At 46.9% G+C, this 25137-nt stretch overlaps 1 protein-coding gene across 3 annotated transcripts in view; it reads right to left on the bottom strand.

The window, feature by feature from the left end:
- Window positions 1-1642: 1642 nt before the first annotated feature.
- Window positions 1643-25137, bottom strand: part of Tdrd12 (tudor domain containing 12) — an 85268-nt gene continuing 61773 nt past the window's right edge. The window contains exons 18-31 of one of the 3 annotated variants that reach the window (XM_028877765.2): window positions 23763-23880; window positions 22953-23092; window positions 22592-22812; window positions 21047-21146; window positions 19348-19535; window positions 18453-18663; window positions 13872-13964; window positions 11975-12147; window positions 4998-5107; window positions 3399-3462; window positions 3212-3325; window positions 2972-3125; window positions 2822-2888; window positions 1643-2342 (exon numbers count right to left, since the gene is read on the bottom strand). In XM_028877765.2, coding sequence (XP_028733598.1) covers window positions 2245-2342; window positions 2822-2888; window positions 2972-3125; window positions 3212-3325; window positions 3399-3462; window positions 4998-5107; window positions 11975-12147; window positions 13872-13964; window positions 18453-18663; window positions 19348-19535; window positions 21047-21146; window positions 22592-22812; window positions 22953-23092; window positions 23763-23880 — 1851 coding nt within the window. In that variant the 3' untranslated portion in view covers window positions 1643-2244. Of the gene's footprint in view, window positions 3126-3211; window positions 3326-3398; window positions 3463-4997; window positions 5108-11974; window positions 12148-13871; window positions 13965-18452; window positions 18664-19347; window positions 19536-21046; window positions 21147-22591; window positions 22813-22952; window positions 23093-23762; window positions 23881-25137 lie in introns of all 3 variants that reach the window. The other 2 variants (XM_037199388.1, XM_037199385.1) reach the window with 2 other exon arrangements.

Here is a 25137-nt window from a genome sequence, read left to right as displayed (position 1 = left end):
TTGGCTGGTTGTCTCTGTGCTTCCTGGAGTGTTTCTTAATGAAAACGTATTCAGATATTTGTTTAATATTATTATTTTTAGCTACCCTTAATTTTGTGAGTTAAGGGTCTTAACTAGAGGTCAGAGGTGTTTTTAGAGGTTATCAGGAATGCTAGATGTCGTGATACACGCTCAGGAGGCAAACACAGGTAGATCTCCCTGATTTTGAGACCAGCCTGGTCTACACAGTGAGTTCCAGGCCAGCCAGGACCCTGTCTCAAAAATAAAAAACAAAGCCCCAGAAGCTATCAGGATGTGTTAGCTAAGAGAGGGTTGGTAGCTAGGGAAGGGCTGCATAAGCACACTGCATACCACTCATTCCAGGAGTGGATTTAATAAGGTCACACCACACTGAACTGAACGAAGGGCAGAGCTGCGGAGGTAGCTCAGGAGGTAGCACTGGCCTAGCACACGCAAGGCTGCGTGTGTGTTACAGCAGACAACAGTAACCACAGGCAGTCCCTGCACTCATGCAAGTCCACCCTCATGTAAAGCGGCAGCTACTTTTGCTCAGCTCCACCCAGGTCACTGGCAGGGGTTTGAAATGTATCCTGCTCCTCCTCACCACGGTGCCGCCACTGCCATGCTTAACCCTGTGTTGTGCACTGCTGGCCTGTGCCCGCTGCTCTGTGCCCGCTGGCCTGTGCCCGCTGCTCTGCCCGCTGGCCTGTGCCCATTGGCCTGTGCCCGCTGCTCTGCCCGCTGCTCTGCCCACTAGCCCTTGCCTGCTGGCCTGTGCCCGCTGCTCTGCCCGCTGGCCTGTGCCCATTGGCCTGTGCCCGCTGGCCTGTGCCCATTGGCCTGTGCCCGCTGCTCTGCCCGCTGGCCCGTGCTCGCTGCTCTGCCCGCTGGCCTGTGCTCGCTGCTCTGCCTGTCGCTCTGCCCGCTGGCCCGTGCCTGCTGGCCTGTGCCCGCTGCTCTGCCGGCTGGCCTGTGCCCGCTGGCCTGTGCCCATTGGCCTGTGCCCGCTGCTCTGCCCGCTGGCCTGTGCCCGCTGCTCTGCCCACTAGCCCTTGCTTGCTGCTGTGCCCGCTGGCCTGTGCCCGCTGGCCCGTGCTCGCTGCTCTGCCCGCTGGCCTGTGCCCGCTGCTGTGCCCGCTGGCCTGTGCCCGCTGGCCCGTGCCCGCTGCTGTGCCCGCTGGCCTGTGTCCGCTGCTGTGCCCGCTGGCCTGTGCCCGCTGGCCTGTGCCCGCTGGCCCGTGCCCGCTGCTCTGCCCGCTGGCCTGTGCCCGCTGCTCTGCCCGCTGGCCTGTGCCCGCTGCTCTGCCCGCTGGCCCGTGCCCGCTGCTCTACCCGCTGGCCTGTGCCCGCTGCTCTGCCCACTGGCCTGTGCCCGCTGCTCTACCCGCTGGCCTGTGCCCGCTGCTCTGCCCACTGGCCTGTGCCCGCTGCTCTACCCGCTGGCCTGTGCCCGCTGCTCTGCCCACTGGCCTGTGCCCGCTGCTCTACCCGCTGGCCTGTGCCCGCTGCTCTGCCCACTGGAACTGTCCGTGTCGGTGTCACCGCGCCCCAACTTACTGCCACCACTGGCATTTTACTTTCTAGGAAGTATGAATAAAATGTTACTGTGCATTTGACACAGAGCAAAATCCTAAGAACAACATTTCCGTAAGAACACTGGGGCTTTATTGATGATCCACCACAAAGATGCCCATCACTTACAGGAGCTCTTCTAGAGCACAGACTCAAGTATTCCCACCTCACATTTCAGAAGTGTACCCCAGTTAGTACATTTTAATATAAAACAGAAAAGCAAGAGCTGAGTGTTTGCACAGCCAGCCTCCTATGTGCTACAAAATGTTGCTCAGAGGTTTAACATTGGAAAATGTGACCATCTGAAAAAAAGAAATGATTTAAACAGAGCTCTGCCCCACCATTTCCCCGGGTCTTCTGAGACAGCTGCCGCAGGCATTCCATGTGCCCAGTGCCACCGTGGCCCTCCACCAGCTGGGTGGGCCTGCGTCTGCACAGATGGACACTGACACCCCACAGTTGATTGTTCCAGCCAGACACCATGCTCTCTGCTGTCTCCAGGGCCACTGCTCCTTGCCAATCAACCCCAGAGTCACAGCAGAGAGGATGTGTTTCTGGCAGTTGCCCAGGCTGGACAGCTCTGAGTGCTGCGACAGCCAGGTCCCCACCCTGGACTCTGGTGCTGCATGTCCGTTTCTGTTCAGCCTCCCCCTCTTCTGTTAACTGACATCCTCATTCACTCTCACTTCCGTCGGTACTTTCTGAAGAGGCGCTGCTGCTGTTCTCAACCAACGCTGCCACTTTGCAGGACAGGTTTTTAGAACTTACAACTGGAAGATTTGGTATTAGTAGAAATGGTTTAGTATAGGTTAACTACCCACCCCCATTTTATTTTGGTCAGTGCAGCAAATGTCCCATAGGTCTAGCTCTGTTTTCCTCACAAATTATTAAGCAAACAAGGACAGGTAAAATAAGTATGTCTGCTCTTAAACAAGGAGTTCTCCTAGGAAGGCTACCGTAAAGGAGTTTGTCAGGTGTGTTTAGGAACTGAGGGTGTAGCCAATGGTGTAGTGCTTTCCTACCATACATGGGTTCCCTCCCCTGCACTCAAAATAGTCAAAGAAGCATATTTACTACTAAGGGTCATTATGTACCCATACCAGCACATTTAGCACCAAGATCAACTCCAATGTTTAGGGCTTACATTAACAGCCTATTTCTACAAAGGAGAGCCTAAGAACAGCTGGTCTGTCCACCCACTTTCGCTGCACCAGCCCCCAGCCCCAGGAGCAGGGCCTGCCCATCTCACCCTTGGAGAAGGGGCTGTCCTCTTCACATTCCTCCCAGTGGTCGAAGTCAAACGCCACGTTAGGGTTCTGGGCAACACACAGTGGACACAGGTAAGGAGGTGCAAGGTGCTCCTGGGCAGGAGCAGCCAGCCGCGGGCACAGCAACTCACCCTCTGCTTGAGTAGGCCACACCAGCATGCCCGTTTCTCTTTGGCAAGCGTGATTAGAGGTTCGTCATCTTTAATTACACACCTGCAGTCATCTTTCCTTATGTCACCTTGCAGTTCCATATCAGCCAAGTAAAACTTGTCTCCTACCCAGGCACTGGGTTTACAAGAGGAAATAAAGTTGGCCATCTAAAATGTTGTATGCAATTGCAGTTTTACTTTATCAGACAGACACAAACCTACCTGAAAACGACTCTATCTGTAAAGAATTTACACTTATAGTCTTTGACATTCCTTATTTTTATCTTTAAGATGACCACATCATCTTTCTGGAACCACTTTATCTGTGGGTGAAAGCTAGGACAGAAAGGTTTGCACTCGTCAGCTCACAGTGGCTCTGGGGGCGGTGCCCAGGGGCAGGAGCACGTACCTTCTCACATGCGGCTGCGCAGTTCTGCTAAGGGAGTCACTGCCAGTGTCCTCAGATAAAACTTCTGTCAAAATCAACGATACAATTTCCACAAGTTATTTATATTGCAACATACATATTTTTGTACCCAAGCAACTTTTACATGAAGAATTTATGTTAAGAGTATAAATTTCAGCTGGATGTGGTGACCCATGCCTTTAATCTCCGCACTCAGAGGCAGAAGCAGGCCAATTTTTATGAGTTGGAGGCCAGCCTGGTCTACATAGTGAGATCCAGGACATCCAGAGATAGAGACCTTGTCTCAAAAACAAACAAACAAACAAAAAGTGTAAATTTCATAAAATCTCAGGTATCTAGTATCAAATAATTAGAAACTAAAGTGCACGTCACTAGGAAACCGACATACTGTTGACATGATAACCAACTTTCAAAGAGTACAATGAATGGAAACTGCTCCATTGAAGAGGACTGTGTCACAGTGCCGCCGTGTGCCAGGCAGACAGATACCCAGGCTGTTTGTCCTCTCTTAACCTGCAGCCTTCCAGAACAGCTCAACGTTCAGACGCAACTACTGCTGAGCACACATTTTCTAAGACAATGGAATTCTTCTGTACCTAAAATATTTAAAATTGCCATTCCAAACTTAAAACAAGGCTCTAGGTTTGATTCACAGCAATGCAAAAAAAAAAAAAAAAAAAAAAAAAAAAAAAAAAAATCCTGAGAACCACCTCAGCGTCCCAATCAACCTGGTATATTCAGATTACAGAATATAACCTAACAATTAAAACAAAAAACACCAGCTACAATGCTAGAGGCTGGAGGAGGCCACGTGCTTCGAACTCAGCGACACCGGTGATGACAGGAATGAATAACAAGAGTTGGGTCACAAGGAGGGTTCTGGAAACATTCAACCCGTGTGACTGAAGTGTGGACAGAGGCACGCGCACAGGGACAAAGCCACAGCGCTGCTCACTCCACTCTTCAGACACTAGAGCATCACTGAAGAATCGCCGCCGCCCGCCACCGCCAGCACTCTGCTCCGTGTCTCACAGGGAAAGCTGAAAAGACCAGGGGAGGCCCAAGACCCCCAATACCAAGGTGTCAGCACAAGGGAGACTGATTTGCCCCAGAGGGACAGAGGGCAGGGATAAGAGACAGACAGGAGACAGAGGACCAGGGAGAGGGGGAAGGGACAGGAACAGGGAAGGGTATTTGCCCCCGGGGGACAAAGGACTGCCTCTGGATAGAGGAGACAGACCCACAGGCAAAGGACAGTTGTTAGAGGGAAAGGGGAACCCCCTGTTAGGATGAGTTGTTTAGATCGGGCATGTAAATCAGGGTAGCCCACGGGGACTTTTGATTGCTGGACCTTGGTAGTCAGCCTCAGGAGGAGGCAGTGGACACATAAGGGAAGGAACCTTGGTGGCTGGCTTTAGGAGTGCAATCTAACAGTTTAGCAAGGCAAAGGAATGGGGGGGGGGTAAGGCCTGCCAGAGCCACACTTGCCATGCTCAGGCCTCCTCGAGCCATTTCAAAGGAAAGTCTCAAGACGGGGAAATCTCAACTTGGAGTAAAGCGTCTTGGAAAGGCAGTACTAACCAGGCTTCAGGTTGTCTGAGTCCACCTCGGAAGCAGCTCTTCTTTCTGTACCTCCATCTCCTTGCCGAGTGCCCCGCAGACACATGCCATCTTCCACCGTGGTGGGTGTTCTGAACAGAAGAGCAGAAGAGGGCATACACAGGCATTAAAGCACCTGCTTGTCATCCTGGGGTCGGACCCAATGGAGCCTCTGTGACTTGTGGACAAGGACAGTGCGGCCGGCTTTGCTCACTGTGTACCTCTGCCCCCCCGCCCAAGCACAGGGTGGGGAGGGACACCTGTCATCGGGAAGGCCCGCTCTCCTTCACTCAACTGGCCTCCCTTCAAGCTCACTGAAGCTCTGGGAAGAAAGGCGTGTGCAGTTCCCTCCTCAAACGGGAGTCCATCTTCCTTCCCACCCGCCTCCTAGAGTGTCTTCCCAGAGCCTACGGTACCAGTTTGGGCCAACTTGTAGAAATACTGTTTTCATACAAAAGTAATTATCCCTGGGTAGGAACAGGGAGGTGATTCTCCAGCTCTGAGGTTGAATGGGGTGGTGGAGAGGCAAGACTAAGATGTGGCTTCAAAAAATTCCATTTACATCTTTTTTATGCACACGGAAACCTGCTACATCTAACACAACACCCTCTGATTTTGTCTACTAGCTAACTAGAGATTACTTCATTCAGGTGACTGCCTCTGCCTCTTGCCACCTCTCTCTATATCTACATATATCTACAGGTCTACAGCTCTATAGTCCAAGAGTGTTGGTGCATGGCTTTAATCCCAATTTATTCGAGTCAAGCAGATCTCTGAGTTCAAGGCCAGCCTGGTCTACATAGTGAGTTCTAGGACAGCCACGGCTTTGTAAAAACTTTGTCTAAAAAAATTAAAAAATTAAAAATTAAAAATATGTATCACCATTCTTTTGGATTTTTAAGCAGATAATCAGTTAGGGTTTCTATTGCTTTAAACAAATATTATGACCCAAAGCAACTTGAAAGGGTTTATTTCAGCTTACAGTTCCCTGTCACAGTCCATCATTGAAGGAGGGCAGGGAAAGAACTCAAACAGGGCAGGAGACTGGAGGCAGGGGCTGATGCAGAAGCCATGAAGGAATGCTGCTTACTGGCTGGCTCCTCATGGGTTGTTCAGCTTGTTTTCTTATAGAACCCAGGATCACCTGCCCAAGGGTGGCACCACCCATAAAGAGCTGGCTCCTCCCCCAACAAGCATTAATTTAAAAAATACCCTAAAGGCTTGCCTACAGCCCCATTTTATAGAAGCATTTTCTTAATCCAGGTTCCCTCTTCCCAAATAAGTCTAGGTCTGTGTCAAGTTGACAAAACAAAAATAACCAGTACCACAGTCATGTAGTTCAGACGTAAGAAGGTCAATACAAGGCAGCGACCTCCTTACAACCCTGCCCCCAGTTCCCTTGCTTACAGATGACAATGTGCTTCAGTGATTCATCCTGTGCAGGCTTTCAGAGAGAATTCAGGTTGACACTCACATGACACAGATACAACATCTCTAAAGAAGCCAGGGCTTACTCTCCAGAGGCTTCTGATAACTGTGAACCGAGGCATAGGGCCTCCATCACTGCCACCGCCGGAGGACTGAACTTCCATCCTGGATACAGCATGGCCCTGACCCCCAGGCTGCCCCTTCCTCCCACAGGCCTTATCTTCATCCTCAGTGCCAGCAGACCAAGGGCCTTTCTCCCAGCTGTTTCCTCAGCACAGCTTGTCCTTCTAATGACCTTAAAACTTACCATGCCCTAGAAAAAGCTCTGGGCCTTTTCTCCAATGAGCTGCCCCCACCCAAACATCTTTTCTTATCCATAGTGCCAACACCCTCTGTCACTGCATCTCAGAATCCCAGTCCCTCTATGTCAACCCCTCCGTCCTGTGACCTCTCCATCAGGCAGCGCCCAGGACTTCCTCTTAGCCCACCTGCCAACCCATCTCACTGAACATTGTATCTCTTCCTCCGCACAAACTGCCTTCAGTTGTTTCGAATGCCTGTCATACCCAGTCTAACCTCACAGACAGAGATGCTAAACTCACCCACGCACACTCTACCACCGTCTACTATGACTCTAGTGCTCCAAACCCAGCTGGCTCTTGAATGCTTCTCAAAGGCTGTCTCTCCGTAGCCCTAGAGGCTCCCTGCCACCACCGCCACTCTGTCAGTCTCCCTGAACTTGATTTGCTCAGTGCTATGTAACTGCTGTCTCTTTCCAGACCACTTCATCCTATTCCTCAAAGGCTCTGCATCTGTCTAGGCCCTGACCTCGGCTCTGACCAAAACCAAATTAAGACTTTTCTCTGTTCAATGCTAAGGCCGTGTGAAAGGGACTCTCACAGCCTCTGCCCAGAGTTAGGATTAAATCTCAATAGCAGGGCAGGTAGAGATCAACCACCAGCAGAATGGAGCCATGAAGCCCAGGCACATGGAGGACAGCCACAGCTCTGCCCCTGGACATTTGCCTTCACCAACCACGAGAGTTTCATGTGCTGGGGAGAAGCAGATCTGACGGGTGGAGGGCAGTGAGGAGCCAGCTGATGTGGGTGGACTGCTTGCCCCCGGGGCCATGGTGATATCTGGGCCTGGGCTGCTGCCAAGGGCCATGTCTGGATCTATGGCCCTGATGCAGCTGTAATGGTCTATATTGATATCGCTCCTGTTAGCACTGAGGGCCCTTTAGACACCCAGAGGGTGGGCCACCACCTGTGACCACGTTGGTGTCTGAGGGATATGCCCCCACAGGGGCCATGCCTTTCTAAGAGAGCTGCACTGTCACCTGGGTCCATGAGGACATCTGGCCTGGGCTGTTGCCCAGGGCTATGTCTGGATCTGTGGCCCTGCTGCAGCCAGGCTCTGTGTTGATGTCAGTGGCTCCTGTTAGCACGGAGGGCTGTGCTGAGAGGCCTGTCGTCTGGGCCAATACCTGAGGCCATGTCGGTGTTTGAGGGTCATGCTGCCACCTGGGGCCACAGTGAGGTCCAGACCTGAACTGAGGCCGAGGGTCATGTCTGGGTCTATGACCCTATTGCAGCCAGGGTCTGCGTTGATGCCTGTGGCTCCTGTTACCAAAGCCAAGCAGATGTCTAAGGGCTGGGTTGCCACCTGAGGACATGTTGGCACTCTAGTGCCACACTGCCACTGGGGCCATGCTAATCCCGGTGACCTGAGATGCCAGCTAAGGCCAAGATATCTGGGCCTGGGATGCTGCCAGGGACCATGTCTGGGTCTGTGGTCCCACAGCAGCTTGGGTCTGTGTTGATGCCCCTGACCCATGTTGCCACCAAAGGCCACACAGATGCCCAGGATCTGAGCTGCCACCTGTTGGCAAGGTTGGTGTCAAGGGCTGTGTCACTGCTGGGTGGGGGTACGGGAGCACACTGACCTGAGTGACATGCTGCCAATGGAGCCATGGCATCGTATGGGCTGAGCTGCAGCCTGGGTCATTTCTGGGTCTGTGACCTAGCCACAGCCAGGGTCTGAACTGATGTCTGAGGCTCCTGTTGCCACTGAAGACCATGCAGATACCTGGGACCTGGGTCACCACCTGAGGCCACGTTGGCATTAGAGGGCCACACAACTGCTGGGTCCACACTGATCTGAGTGACCTGCACTGCCAACCAGGGTCATGGTGACATCCTGGCATGGGATGCTGACAAGGACCATGTTTGGGTCCATGGTCCAACCGCAGTTAGGGTCTGTGTTGATATCCATGGCCCGTGTTGCCACCAAGGGCCACACCAACAACAGGGGTCTGGGCTGCCACCTAGGGCCATGTCTGGGTCTGTGACTCTGCCATAGCCGCAGTCTGTGTTGATGTCCATGGCTCCCCCGCCAACACCCACCTCATCTGTGAACTGCTGGAGCGTGTGAAGGGGCCAGACCTGCAGATCCAAAGCTCCAGGATCTCCATGACACAAGACAACAACAGGATATCCAAGAGGAGTCCCAGGGAGGGCCCAGGATCTATCATGTAGCAGAAGCCAGCGGCCTCGAACCAGACCAATGACTCATTGTGACGAACACTTGCAAGTAAAGATGTATGGACTAAAGGGTTCACCGTGTGGCTCACTGGGCCACACTACAGCTTCCACGCTGAGATTTTTTTCTTTTTCTTTTGTATGTTAGTTTTTTGGGTTTTTTTTTTTTTTTTTTTTGCTTTTCTTTTAAATTTTATTTTGGTGGGGGGAGGTAGAAGGACAGAGCGAGGGTAATGAAGGGATGGGGAGGTGAATGGGATCGGAACACATGATATAAAATCCACAAAGAATCAATTAAAAATGTCTAAAATAAAATCTCAACAGTAATGGCATGTTCATTATTAAAGAATGCCTTATAATAGGATTTTCCTTCCCTTGAAGTGTATAGAAAACAACTTGAATTCTAATTCCACAAGTATCCAATTTCTTCCAACAAAAACTAAAAACATTTCATGTTACAAACTATTTTTATCTTTGCCAGACTCGTTGGCTACTTCCTCCCCTTCTGGCTATAATTTTAGAACCTTCCAAGGTCACAGAGGATTACAACAGTAAACCCAGAGGCCAACTGGATCCTCCTGTTATGGCCAGGGCTCCAGTAGGACAGCAAATCACTCCAGGAATTGACAAATGAGACTACAGGAAGCTAATTTCTGTACAGCAGAGGACAAATCACCAGAGTGGAGAGGAAGTGCACAGGAATGGAGAGAAGTCACCAGACAGGATGTGTGAAGTAGTGTAAAAATTAAACACAAAGTACAACAGAATTATCAGTCAAGAAATGGTTTGATGAACTGAACAGACAAATCCTCCAAAGAAGAATACAAATGGTCAATAAACACTTGGAAAAAGCGTTCATCCTTAGTGGTTGGAGAAATGCAAATGAAAACTGCTTTGAGATTCCATTTCACTGGCGTTAAGAAAACAAACGGCTACAAATTCCGGTGAGGACGTGGTTCCTATGGGGAGGCATCTGAAGTGTGCAGTCACCATGGCGATCAGTTCAGAGGTACTCAGTACCGAACGGGGGTTCTCCGCAAGAGCAGTAGGCACTCCTCACCACTGAGCCCTCTAGCCAGAGCACTCCCCATCGCTCTGACTTGCTCACTCCTGCTGGCAGCGAAGCTGAGCCCAAGTCCTTTCATCTCCTAACTGCTCACTGTTAGGCGGAGACTCAAGCCTTCGGCTCCACCTCTAGTAGGTGTCTACCTTGCTCTCTAATTAGCTTTTGGTACAACTGCACTCTTCTCTCCTTCCTTTCTTTGAGATACAACTTTATTCTGGAGCCCAGACTGGCTTCAAATGTACAGCAATCCTCTGCCTCAGTTCTCTGTCCTGGGATTACAGGCAAGAACCAGCATGCCCATCTCAGTGCAGACCCTCTGGAGTTCACACAGGCTGTGTCTGTCTTCCGCTCTGAGGTTGCTAGTACACTGTCTGTATTAGTTCTTTTTCTCATGTATCTGACAGAATCCCTGATAAAATCAACGGGAGGAAGGGCTCATATTCTGCCTCAGTTTGAGGGTTCAGTCCATTGTGGGTAGTTATGGGTGTAGGAGCAGGTCACATGGCATCCACAGTCAGGAAGCACAGAGACACGAACACTGGTGCCCAGCTCTCTCTCCTGTGGGATGGTGCGCTCACATTTCAGCACACCCTTCCACCTCAACTAACCCAGTACATGCCCAGAGGTTTGTCTTCTAGGTGATTCATCAAGCTGACAGTCAATAATAATCACACCTTCTCAGAGTGACTTCACTACATATGGTTACTTGAAAATTGTTCTACCTATTGGAAAATATTTACATTTATTATATTTTGTATGTCTTGGGAGGCATTGCATCCCATAGCACACCTATGGAGGTCAGAGGACAAGTTTCAAGAGTTGATTTTCTTGTTCCAACATGTGAGTTCTGTCAATCAAATAAGGTCATCAGGCTTGGCAGCAAGTGCCCTTCCCCCTGAGCCATCTTGCAAGTACACAGAGAGACACTGAGCTAGCATGGGAGTGGTGGGCAGTTCACACCTGTGTGACACTGCAACACTATCTGCAATAGGCAAGCCACGGAATCAGCCTAGCTGCCCACCTGTCGGAGAATGGATAAAGAAAATGTGGAGAAGACACACACGGAGTTTTATTCATCTGTAAAACTTGAAATCATGTCATTTGTGGGAAAATAAATAGAACTGAAAATCACCGTATTACGTGAAAGAAGCCAGACTCAGACAAATACTGCATCTTTTCTTTCATACACAGAATCTGGATTTTTGGATTTTTTAAAAAAAGATTCAAAGTAGCAAAGGGACTGTCTGGGGAAGGAGGAGGATGAGAGGCAAGATGGAGGAGGAACAGAAGAGCGATGGCGGCCATATGATCCAAGAACATTATGTGCCTGTGTGCAAATGTCATGAAAACCACTCTTTCCTGCAATGCACGCTGTCAAGACAACAAACTGGTGGGCAGTAGCAGTGAGCACGGCTCAGTTCTGTCCTCAGAAACCCTCCTGAAACACAGCAGCAGATGCCCGGGCAGGGGAGGCTGCACTGCAGCCTGACTGGACACCTCCCTGGCCAGCAGCACACCAGGTCAGCAGCAGCATGACATACTCAAAGGGACATACATACTTAGCCCTACAGATCTACATACAGTGCAGACGAACTGCATGCTCAGTTCATGTAGCCAGACATGGAGCAGACAGAGCACGTGTCCATTCAAATGAAGCACAAAGCCGGGGAGCCCCATCCGCATCCCCCAGAGTCCCAAGTGTACTATCAAACTGCACACTGTGCTATCTACAAATACAATGTCAACAACAGTCCTCTCTGTAAAAGAAACAAAAACAATACGCCTGAGATTTGTTACAGCATCCTGCAACACTAGAGGGAGGGGTAAGTTGGTGAACCCTGAAAGCTCTTCAAGCTGACTGCTAGAACAAGGAGATTCCTCTAACTTAGCACAGCTTTTCCAAAGGGAGACAGAAATGCACTTACGAGGTCTGGCCCAGAAGGTCCTCGAAAGCTGGCAGTCTGGCTTCTTTGTATAGTCTTTTCAGTTGTTCTACGTGTTCTGAATTATCAATACCCATTCCCATGGATAAAATTTCAGCTCGAACATTATAATCAATGACAGAAGTTTTTAGGTTTGAAAGTTTTGTAACATGCACCTTCAACCAAAGGGGGAAAACATTTGTAAGAGTCACATCTGAACTTGACTGGATCACAAGCACTCTCACAGCCTCTCAAGTCTTCCTACTAGTCAGATGCACTTGGACACATGTCTCAGTATGCAGGGCTTCCTGCTGCGGCAGCCAGTTATCTTATCACTGAGGTGACGGCGGCGGCATCCTCTAAGTCCCGCCCGTGCTGTGGCGATAATGTGAGTTATGGGCAGAACCCTGGTATGATAGATACCCTAGTGCACAGCAGTCTAGGATGCTGCAGCCAGATGCAAACACGTGCGCTCTTCTCTCCTACTCTCCTGTGGCCTCTTGGACAAGGCTCAGAGTCCTCATGTGGCTTGAAAGGACTCTTCACGCCAAGGCTCCAAGGACCGTGTTCTACACTGTTCTATTTGTCTTTTCTGCGGCCAACGCATTTCAATTCATGCAATTTAAGTAAGCTGTGAAATCTGCAGCAGTGGGGTTCCTGTGTGGAGAAGTGTGGACACAGGTCAGGTGCCCCTTTCTGTGGAAGGGTAAGGATGAACCCCGGGCACACACTCCAGCTGAGGGATGCCCAGAAGAGTCACCTTCACTCAGAGTGACAGGGAGTTGCTCTGGGAAGGGAAGACGAGCTGTGGCGCTGCCCCCCTTCAGTGTGTCAGGAGATACTGCCACACACTGTGCAGCTGTGGAAACATGGTTTCCAAGAGAGTTTTCTTTTTTACTTCATATTCTGATGGTATTAAAACAACAACAAAAAAACCCAACAAACTCTGCCTAATAAAACTTGCTTTTTTCCTCTAATAAAGAAAATTATAATCCTAACTATGATAATACTACTTAAAACTCCTAAATATCTCTACTTACCTGCTCTGATAGTTGATGTTTTTCTTTCCTAAAAATGACTTTTTCCTTATTCATAAATCTTATACCCAAATTCCCCACTTTAATGTGTTAAAGCTTTTCCATCCTTATAAATTTTACTTTCAATAAGATAGGAACTGAATTCCTTTGAATATTATAAATAATAACAAATAAGGCTTGTCTAATGCAGCAGGACTGTGAAGGATTCTTAAGGTGCAAGGAAAAGGGACAATGTCAGCAAGACATACCGGCCTGAGCCACATGTCACTGAGTCACATTTTCTCTCCATGTTGACTCCAGGGTAGGAAGACTCATCTGCTTTCTTCCCACACGGAACTCAAGGGTTCAGTCTAGCCTTAGGATGCACGGTGAAGAAATGTGGTAGGAACTGTGAACACAGCTCTGAGTGCCTGGACTGACTGGGTTCCTCATTAGTAATTACTGAGCAGGCCCCAGGGCTTTGGGAACTAGGAAAGGCAGGCACTGTGCCAACAGACACTGACCTGTGACTTCTCAAATAGGTTGGGCAAGGGGCTCAGAATCCCCTGTAATAATCTGTGATTTATATTTCAAAGGGTAAAATGAAATGCCATTGTAAATACTGGAAAATGCCACATGCAGTAAGGAAATAGTCATAACCATCAATTATGTTACAGACGTGCTCACTTGCTCTGTCACCATGTAAAATATCCCATCAAACAAAACAAAACCCATACCAAACTCATGACCCAAATAACATTCAAAACATCTCCCCTAACAAGAACCCCAAATAAACCTTCATTTCTAGGAACAGACTAGGATCCTTTACATCATTTCTGGGGGCCATCCAAGCAGATTTCTTTTGAAGAAAACTAAACACTTACCATTGGATCAATCCAAAGGGTATTTCCCAAAGCTAGTACCACTTTGGCATCATGCAATTTCCCAACAATCTTATGATGAATGTATCTAGTAACCTGAAAAAAAAAAGGCACTTTTGTTATTCAACTGCAGCTTCGGGCAAGCATCTCATCCTACACATGCTGTATAGTACACAGTACATGCTACACGCTGCACCCGCTTCTCAACAGCTCTATGAGGCTAGGTAGGCATCAGCCCCAGTTCTTGTCAGAGGTGCAGCAGACGGGCAAAGGTGCAGGAACTTGCCTATGTGAGAACTCAGGTGGGGGTCCATGCCTTTGGACCTGTAATGATGTCTCACTATGGCTGGTGGACCCATCTCCTCTATCAACCTCAGAAAACCATCAGCATCTGGAAGTTTCCTTCCCTGTCAGCTCAGTAAGTGAAGTAGGCTCTACTCCTTCTCCAGAAGGCCTCGTGAGCACAGAACTCTGCAGCCATGACACACAACTAAGGCCCTGCTCTCCCACAGGTGTAGTACTACACTTTCCTCTCTGGGAGGGCCACAGCAGACATGGACCTGTCTGAGTTATCACTCACACCTATTTGAATCCCTTATAAGGCAGGACAGCAGAGAGTTGGCCCTGGTCATGAGATTGTTTTGGTGCCCTTGGGACAGTGAGTGAATTGGGAACAACATACAGGAGAACTTGTCCTATGTGCTGGCTAGTTTTGTTTTTTTCCCCCAAGACAGGGTTTCTCTGTGTAGCCCTGGCTGTCCTGAAAATCGCTTTGTAGACCAGGCTGGCCTCAAACTCACAGAGATCTGGCTGCCTCTGCCACCTAGGTGCTGGGATTAAAGGAGTGCACCACCACCACCCTGGAGTGCTGGCTAATTTTATATCAATTTGACACAAGCTAGAGTCATCTGAAAGGAGGGAACCTCAACTGAGAAAATGCCTCCATCAGACCTGCCTGTAAGGCATTTTGTAATTAGTGATTAATTGGGGGAGGGCACAGCCCATGGTGGTTGGTGCCATCCCTGCTCTGGTGGTCCTGGGTTCTGTAAGAAAGCAAGTTGAGTAAGCCATGATAAGCAAACCAGTAAGCAGCACTCCTCCATGGCCTCTGCATCAGCTCCTGCTTCCAGGTTCCTGCCCTGATTCTTTCAGTGATGGACTACTATGTGGAAGTATAAGCCAAATAAACCCTTTCCTCCAGAACTTGCTTTTGGTCATCACAGCAACAGAAAGCCTAACCAGGACCTCCCACTTCTACAGAAGGATATCCTTCAGTGAGATTCTTGGCCAAGCCATCTTACAGACCAAAAAGGTTTCCTGAAGGATGAGGACTATGGCTTTCCTGCTGATGGGTGTAGAACTCAGCATGGCCCCGACACACAAAGGACAGACACACAAGGGACACTCAGGAAGTTCTTATTAGAACAAAGGAGGAAAATTTCCAGCTGAAAAAGGCTATTTTTCATTAAACTTGCAACATCAAGGTTGTATCTTTATCCCTGATAGTGACTTACTTCCTAGGTAGTATTTAATCTTGTTTAAAACCCAGCCAGTTTTCAATTTGTTCATTATAATTGGCTTATCTCATCTCCAATTAAGCAACTTCTACAACTTAACCTTCTAAAATCAGGTACATTATCAAGAACTCATTGCTCTGGCAAGAATGGGACTGTCTCTCAGGCCCCTCCACCCACCTTAGACTGCCATGTAAGTCTGAGTGGGATGGCCTTCTGTGTTACACTGCATGGAATACACATTTTTCTCTGCTGTTAACACCCTATCTGACTGATGACATTTTAGTGACCCCACAGGGTCCAGAGAAAATAGCTCTTCCTTTGTGACCTGTTCTGGCATCTATCACTCTAATATATATATATATATATATATATATATATATATATATATATATATATATATATATATATTTTACAATACCATTCAGTTCTACATATCAGTCATGGGTTCCCCTATTCTTCCCCCTCCCCCCCCCCCCCCTTACCCCCAGCCTACCCTCCATTCCCATCTCTTCCAGGGCAAATCTTCCCCCGAGGACTGCGATCAACCTGGTAGACTCAGTCCAGGGAGGTCCAGTCCCTTCCTCCCAGACTGAGCCAAGTGTCCCTGCATAAGCTCCAGGTTTCAAACAACCATCTCATGCAATGAGCACAGGACTTGGTCCCACTGCCTAGTTGCCTCCCAAACTGATCAAGCCAATCAACTATCTCACCTATTCAGAGGGCCTGATCCAGCTGGGAGCCCCGCAGCCTTTGGTTCATAGTTCATGTGTTTCCATTCATTTGGCTATTTTTTTTTTCAATAATTGAGTAAAACCGAAATTTATTATAAGCCACAGTCGTCCTAGGGACCTCCATGCTATATATATAGCCTCCATGGTTCTATGGGTTGTGGTCTGATTGTTCTTTATTTTATATCTAGAATCCACCTATGAGTGAGTACATACCATAACTGTCTTTCTGGGTTTGGGTTACCTCACTCAGGATGATTTTTTCTAGTTCCATCCATTTACCTGCAAATTTCATGCTTTCATTGTTTTTCTCTGCTGAGTAGTACTCCATTGTGTATATGTACCACATTTTTTCATCCATTCTTCCGTTGATGGGCATCTAGGTTGTTTCCAGGTTCTGGCTATTACAAATAGTGCTGCTATGAACATAGCTGAGCATGTATCTTTATGGTGTGAATCAGCATTCCTTGGGTATATGCCCAAGAGTGGGTCTTGAGGTAGTTCGACTCCTAATTTTTTGAGAAACTGCCATACTGATTTCCACAGTGGTTGTACAAGTTTACATTCCCACCAACAGTGGAGGAGTGTTCCCTTTGCTCCACATCCTCTCCAACATTGGTTGTCATTGGTGTTTTTGATCGTAGCCATTCTAACAGGTGTAAGGTGGTATCTCAGAGTCGTTTTGATTTGCATTTCTCTCTATCACTCTATTTTTAATCCATCCTCCCAATCCTGACAGAATCGCTTGGCCTTTCAAGGAACATCCATAATCTGTGACTCTATTTCAATAGATATTCACACTGTTTTCTTTTTCGAGCTGAAGCGCCCCCCCCCCTTTTTTTTAACCATGACCCATATGTTATGCATTCTAAGACAGAGCACTAATGACAATGACTACTGTCAACCCTGCCAGGCGAGAGGAAGACCACTACCACAGTTCTGAGCCAAATTTGAAGCAAGCTTTAATTAAATACTGGCCAGGAATGGCAATGAGTCACATTTTGCAGAGGCTAAAAAAGGCAAACCTATAAGGCCACCGTATTTCCAATCAGGTCCAGTCAAGGGCAAGCATACATCCTGACACATTTCCTACCTGTGTACCCCCACTGAGATCCAGTCAGGGCACACATACATCCTGATGTATTTCCAGCCTGTGTACCTCCCGCCTACATCCAGTCAGCAGCAAGCATACATCCTTACATATTTCTGACACATTTCCTGCCTACCTTCTGCCTATATATGATTGATCAAGCACATCTAGTGCAGTTGGGTCAAACAAACTTGTTTAGCGGAGTGAAAACATGTGGTTTGGTATCGCCCATAAACAGTAACCACCAGCATTTCAGGAATATCTATCTTTGGGCAAAGAGCTTACAGGTTAGAGGCATTTTTGTTTCATGGGTCTCTTGGGCACAGTAATTAAAATACAAAACATAACTGGCTTTCACACTATAATGCCAGGGGTGTGGTGGTATTGTGTTCCCCAAAATATTGTGCACCCTAATAAACTTATCTGGGGTCAGAGAACAGAACAGTCACTAGATACAAAGGCTAGAAAATGGTGGCACTCACACCTTTAATCCTAGCACTCCAGAGGTAGAAATCCCTCTGGATCTCTGTGAGTTCAAGGCCACATTGGAAACAGCCAGGCATGGTGACACACCCCTTTAATTCCAGAAAGTGAGCCTTTAATCCCAGGGAGTGGTGTAGAAAGCAGAAAGGTATATAAGGTATGAGGACCAGAAACTAGAAGCATTTTGCCTGGTTAAGCATTCAGGCTTTTGAGCAGCAGTTCAGCTGAGACCCATTCTGGATGAGGACTCAGAGGCCTCCAGTCTGAGGAGACAAGACCAGCTGAGGATCCGGCGAGGTGAGGTAGCTGTGGCCTGTTCTGGTGCTCTGATCTTCCAGTGTTCACTCCAATACTTGGCTTCGGGTTTGTTGTATTAATAAGAACTTTTAAGATTCATGCTACACAGCGGAGCTTGGTACCTCTAGCATGGGTGCTGAAGTCCACTTAAGGTGGCACATAGTACTTTCTTGCAACAGAAGAGACCTCAGCAAATCATGCTTTTAATGACCTAAAACTACACAGCAAAGGCTGGAATTTAAGACTCTAATAAACACCAGGAGCTAGAGTCTCAACTATTTAGTAGGCTGACCCAAAAAGACTGTTTGAATCTAGTTCAAGACTACCCTGGGCAACATAGTGAAACCCCATGTTAAAAAAAAATCCCTCCACATACACACACTTAAAATAAGTATCAATTCTTTGTATATTCTGGGTTAAATGTATTGCCTAAGTCAATAAAACATAAAAGGCTAGTAAAGTAACCCACCTTTGGGTTCCATTCAATTTCACTGTCAGCTGGTTTCACCCTACAAACAATGAACTCCACAGCCTGAGGGGGCAGAGTGTGGAACTTCTCGGGGAGCAGCAGCAGCTGGTCTCTTGAGATGAGCTTGGTTCCGCCTTCATCTATGAATTTCACCAAGACACTCCCCAAACCCCAGGTGTCTTCCTTCTGGCTCACCTCCAACACCTGAACCCTAAAGAACAGCAGAGACATGAGGGAATCCCAAAGGAAGCCAGCTTATTCTGCACACTGCGGCTCCACCCTACAGCAGCAGTCCTTCCTGACACTGTCCAAAGCACACAGTGCCATGGACAGGCAGCACTTCTCGACAGAACCAACCAACCCTGGACCTGATCCATGAACTAAGCTTAGCACAGCAAAGGAAAGACACTGTTTGCTGAGATGAGGCCAACACCAACACCAACAGTGCCGACTGTGGATTCAGAAAGGTAAGTGCAAACAAGCATGTGGGCTGGGTGGCCAGGCTGGACCACCAATTGTGCCACCCACTGAGCTGGCCTTAGACAACTTCCTCAACAAGGCCCAGCTCCATCTGCTTTTCTGTAAAGTGACAATGCCTCTCTTACAGGAATCTGAGAGACATTCACTGTTACAGAGGAGTGTGTGTGCTACACACCGAGGTAAATTGATATTTGGAAGAACATGGCCACTGTACTCTGTGCTCAGGAGCTAGTAGATGCCTATGTACATTTGTACCAAGTGTTTTGAGCATAGTGTGCAAGTACCACCTTTCTGGGAGGTGGCCAGGCTCAGGGTACACACACTCATACAACAGATGGTAGTGAGAATAAGTATTTAATAATGCTTAAATTATTCATGTCTCACAACTGTAGAGAGGAGATTACTGATAATTTACCTCTGGAAAATTGTTTTTTCTTCTAGTCCGTACAACCCAAAACTCTCCACCTTTTCAGCAGCTGTTTTATTACTGGGGTCCTTAAAATATTCATTCATTTCAGCATTGAGAGTTGCATAAAGATCCAAGTGTTTATCAATTATACGACCAAAGTAATTGGTTGCATTTGAAATGTAAAAAGGTATTATCTGAAATAAACACAGCAGTCATGTGTAGAACACAGCTGAAATAAAACTTGCACAAGTGATGTCTGCAGAAATCAGCAAACATACTAAGAACCCAAGGTTTGCACAAAAGCACAGAATGAGAATCCAGGAAGCAGGCCAAATATTGACCCAAAGTAGAATAAGCACCATATGCAAAAATAACCTCACTCACATTTTAAACTTAACCAAGGATAATTTAGAGAAAATTCCATCATTCAAAAACTTCATTTTAAGGTCAGAAAGATGGCTCAGTAATGGAGGTACTAGCACATAGCCCTGACATCTTGAGATGGATCCTTGGTGCTCAGATCCCAGAAAGAGGCAGAATGACCTTTGATCTCTGACCTGTACCGGTGCACTGCATACACACAAACAAACTTACATACTCCTTTGTTCACTTTTTAACTGAACTCTTTATATATCTATTTAACAAACTTCATGTGTATTTTATTTTATTTTTTTAAAGATTTTTTTTAAATATTATGTATACAGCATATATGACAGCAGGCCAGAAGAGAGCACCAGATCTCACTACAGATGGTTGTGAGCCACCATGTGGTTGCTGGGAATTGAACTCAGGACCTCTGGAAGAGCAGTCAGTGCTCTTAACGTCTGAGCCATCTCTCCAGCCCCTCATGTGTATTTTAAAGCTTTTGTACAGGTGTATTGTATGTTGAACATATTAATCCATACAAATCCCAACCCCTCACCCACATTTTCTTGCCTCTCTTCCCTCTTGTTTATGCCCTAGAGGGCAGCAGGGGTCAGGAGGAGACAGGAGGGGTCAGGAGGAGGCAGGAGGGGTCAGGAGGAGGCAGGAGGGGTCAGGAGAGGTCAGGAGGAGGCAGGAGGGGTCAGGAGGAGGCAGGAGGGGTCAGGAGGGGTCAGGAGGGGTCAGGAGGAGGCAGGAGGGGTCAGGAGAGGTCAGGAGGAAGCAGGAGGGGCCAGGAGGAGGCAGGAGGGGTCAGGAGGAGGCAGGAGGGGTCAGGAGGAGGCAGGAGGGGTCAGGAGGAGGCAGGAGAGACTGGAGACAAGGCAGACAAGGACAGGCTGTCTGTCCTGCACTGGCTGGGATGAAGCCTTGCCCATACCCGGATATAAAATTGTGAAAACATCGCTGGTGTTGTAGGTCACCAACTGTCGAGCCTTGTGACAGCAACCCTAGCAAGCTAACACAACAGACAGTGGTTAATTTAAAAACAGCCTCTGTTTCCTCTAAGAGTGCAGCCCCTAGCAGACCACCATGCTCCAGGGCAGGGCCACACATCCAAGAATATGTGGGCTACACAAACTGGGCTCTCTAGTTTTTGTTTTTTGTTTTTTTTTTTTAAAGAGGACACAAAGTTGGGTGGGTAAGGAGGTAGATCTGGAAGGAGATAAATAAAATCAAAACATATTGTACAAAATTGCCCTAAAAAACTAGTAAGAAACTAAAACAAACAAAAAGTCTTCATGAAAATGATTGTTCAGCAAAGGATACTAGCAGAACTTACCCTAATATGTCCAAACATTGGCAGAGCTTCATTGGATAATTTCCTTGGGATATCCATTTCTGGATTAATGTGGTGCCGGTCAGGGCAGATTCTTTTGTCTCTTAAAAAAAAAAAAGACTAGATTTTATTTTATTATTTTTTTTATTTTATTTATTTTTTTCTTTTTTGGTGTTTTCGAGACAGGGTTTCTCTGTGTAGCTTTGTGCCTTTCCTGGAACTCACTCTGTAGCCCAGGCTGGCCTCGAACTCACAGAGATCCGCCTGCCTCTGCCTCCCAAGTGCTGGGATTAAAGGCGTGCGCCACCACTGCCCAGCAATGACTAGATTTTAAAACAAAGTAAGTTAACATGAAGTGTTGGAGCTTCTCCAGGAAGCTGAGCTGCAGCTACAATCCTAAGTCTCACTCTGAACACTTAACCACTGAGTAGCTCCTGACTGGAGGGTACCAACAACACACAGGCAGGGACAGCTCCACTAGTTAACCAACAGTGGAGGGACGGGAAGACGGAGTTCTTTATTATTCCTAGAGACAGTTTGTGTTTTCATTGTGTGTATGGTTGTTTTTGACTGTATGTCTGTCTGTGCATCACAGGCATGTCCGGTGCCAGAAAAGGCCAGAAGAGGGCGTCGGGTCCCTAGAACTGGAGTAACAGATGGTTGTGTGCAGTCACGGAGGTGCTGAGAATCTAACCCAGGTCCTCTGGAAGAGTGGCCAGTGCTTTTTACTGCTGAATCATCTCTCCAGCCCCTCCAGACACATCACCATAATCTGCAGGAAAGGCCAATTGACCTCAAAGACAGAAGTCTCTCCTTAACTATTACCACTGAAGGAGTGAACACATATCCCCCAGAATGACATGCATGAAAACATTCAGAGCAGTGCCATATGTAACAGCCCCAACTACAAACTGCCACAGGCCCATTAACTAAAAGTGGATATCCACATGGCAATATAGTTACAGAACAGACTAGAAAGCCGTAAAATACCGAAATCAGCCCCGCCCCCCAAGCTGCCCTTGACCAGTGTTTTTAATACCAGCAAAAAAGCAAACTGACACAATGCTTATCAATAAATTAATGGAAAAAGAAAACAGCACACACAAAGAGAGCATAGTAATATTTAGTTATGAAGAAAAATGAAGTCCTATTATTTGCAGCAAATGGATAGAAATGGAAGAAATTCAGCCACAGAAAAACAAGCACTGCATGTTCTCTTACAGATGGAAACTTAAAAATCAAGTGGACCGGAAAGTAGAACCGTGTTTGCTAGAAACTGGGAAAGGTATGGGAATATCACACTGAATCCCATTAATATGTACAATTAGTATGTGTCCTTTAAAAAAAGCAGGGCTTGCAGTGTTAATAGCTATCTATATAAGAAGGTAGTCATTTCTGGAAGTCCATGTGGGAACCTCTTGGTGCTCCTTTTGCATTGAGTGGGTTAACACAGGGACATAGGTGTGTGATATTTTCATCAAGGGGCAAATTTATTACCTATGAATTTTAATGCATGTTACTACTCAATTTTAAAAAGTATCAGCTTACTTGCAAAATCCAAAAGCCTTAAGATATGGACAAAGCGGTCTTCTGGCCTTCTTATCTTCTTTGGCTTCCAGGACTCCAGCAGTAAACTCATACAGCTCTGATGGAATTTTGGCATCTGCTCGCTCCAAGTATCGCAGGACACCAACAGCGTGGCTTGCATTTCTCTCCGTCAGCAGCAAGACAGATTTGGTTCTTTTATCTCCCTGCTCTGCTGGAGAACCCTTAAAATTGGAGGTGAATAAAAGAGGCAGATCACCCATAACAATCTGATTTTACTCAATAAAGCTTTGTAGGCTCTGAATTTGCCAATAGACAGACACACACACAGTGGAACAAGAAATATAATAAAAATTGATCAAACCTGTTCAGCTAAACTCTGAAAATGATCAGACATGCAATACAGGCGACCACCAAACACTTTTGGCGAGGAAGGAAAGCTGAAGTGAACCACACATGTGGCATCGGTGATGGCCAGGAGTGGTATGCAGTCGTCTGTTAAGGCTGGAGAAAAGAATGTCCACAAGGTCCCAGGAACGGGAGTTACTGCATAAACTCTCACAAGCAGGCATTGCACCCATGTTTCTCTACTACATGTTACGTCTCTGAGGTGCAGAGGACTGAACTCAGGCCTCATGCACACTAGGGAAGGCACACACTAAGTCACACTTACAGCCCTGCATCATACTTTTCGTATGCAAAGTAACATCTTTCTCTTTTTGCCCCAAATGCTACAACCTACTGATGAAATTCCAGAGGGCAGTGACCTCTTAGCTTGAAAAATGTCTTCCTCTATCATAAATCAGGCTGCCCACGGACTTCTCACTTGCTCTGTACATTTTGAACTTTATTGTTCAGTTATTAACCTTAGTATCATTACAGATGTGTGCATGAATGAACGAATGGACAGACAGATGCACATATCAACATAAGACTTTCTACAGAGATGAAACCCAAACTGGATCTCCAGAAAGAACCCTTCCTGCTAAGCTGAGAGCCATGGGGTGCCTAGATGCATCTTGAAGGAGGAGGCTACTTTTCATCTGAAATGAAGATTACTAATGAATTCTGAAACCTTAAAAATACGAAATCTGAATGTGAGATATATAAATGAAAAAAATGATCCCTATTAGCTCAGCCTTGTCTAAATACAAACAGAAATCAAAATACTTACTTAATACAATGTGAGAGCCAGAACTTAACTTCTTCTTCCACTGCTCTAAAATACTTTTTAAGTTAAAAGCCATTTCTTTATGCATTTTCAAGCAAAATATTGAATTGCTTTCTACTACCTAGAGAGGAAATCAAAGCCATCAGTTCACCATCAGGACCACGTAAGCTCAATTCTACTGTTAACTGCCCCTGCCAACTTTCAGTTACCAGCAAGGGCATAAAGCAGTAAGTCTTGAGAGTGAGGCCATCAACTGAAACACCCCCAAGGTTCTGGAGTCTTCATTTAAAGATCTACTTTAAGTTAAACACTATTTCCCTTTCTTTTAAATAACATACACATGGATGTGTCCACATCAATTATGTGTGCTACTGTCAATAAGGCCTTTTAAGCTGTATGCTGTAGCTTATGATAGAAAGGAAGACATGGAGCCGGGCAGTGGTGGTGCATGCCTTTAATCCCAGCACTCGGGTGGCAGAGCCAGGCAGATCTCTGTGAGTTCAAGGCCAGCCTGGGCTACCAAGTGAGCTCCAGGAAAGGCACAAAGCTACATAGAGAAACCCTGTCTCGAAAAACCAAAAAAAAAAAAAAAGAAAAAAGAAAAGAAAAAAAAAGAAAGAAAGGAAGGAAGACATGGTACTGAGTTTTCTTTTGTTGTTGTTTTCTTTAAATTTTACTTATGTATTTTTTATGTATGGGTGCTCTGCATGTACACCTGCATACCTAAAGGGGGAATCAGATCTCATTACAGATGGCTGTGAGCCACCATGTGGTTGCTGGGAATTGAACTCAGGACCTCTGGAAGAACAGAACAGTCAGTGCTCTTAACCACTAAGCCATCTCTCCAGCTCTGGTACTGAGTTTTTTAATCTTGTATTTGGCTTTGTTTTACATTATTGCATGAAATGTTTATAAAATTAGATTAAGTTGAATAAATTGTAAGACAATTTGTTTGGCTCTTCTGTCTACAATGTTGACTACGTGATATTACCTCATTATTATCTTCTTGGTTTCTTTTTTTAATTTTTTTAATTTTTATTTTATTTTATTTTTTTTAATTTTACAATACAATTCAGTTCTACATATCAGCCACGGATTCCTTTGTTCTCCCCCCTCCTGCCCCCTCCCTTTCCCCCTCTTCTTGGTTTCTTAAGAGTACAGATGTGGGTTTTTTGGATTTCTTCTTCTTTTTTTAGTAGTTTTTCAAGACAGGGTCTCTCTGTGTAGCCCTGGCTGTCCTGGAACTCACTCTACAGACCAGGCTGACCCTGAACTCAGAGATCCACTTGCCTCTGCCTCCTAGGTGCTGGAACTAAAGGCGTGCGCCGCCGCTGCCACCACCACACAGGCTCAGGTGTGAGGTTTTTTCACTGACCAA

The sequence above is a fragment of the Peromyscus leucopus genome, chromosome 1 (genome assembly GCF_004664715.2).
Source record: "Peromyscus leucopus breed LL Stock chromosome 1, UCI_PerLeu_2.1, whole genome shotgun sequence".
NCBI classification, from domain to species: Eukaryota; Metazoa; Chordata; class Mammalia; order Rodentia; family Cricetidae; genus Peromyscus; species Peromyscus leucopus.
The sequence above is the reverse complement of the archived record's forward strand: the minus strand, read 5'-3'. Positions and strand labels throughout refer to the sequence as shown.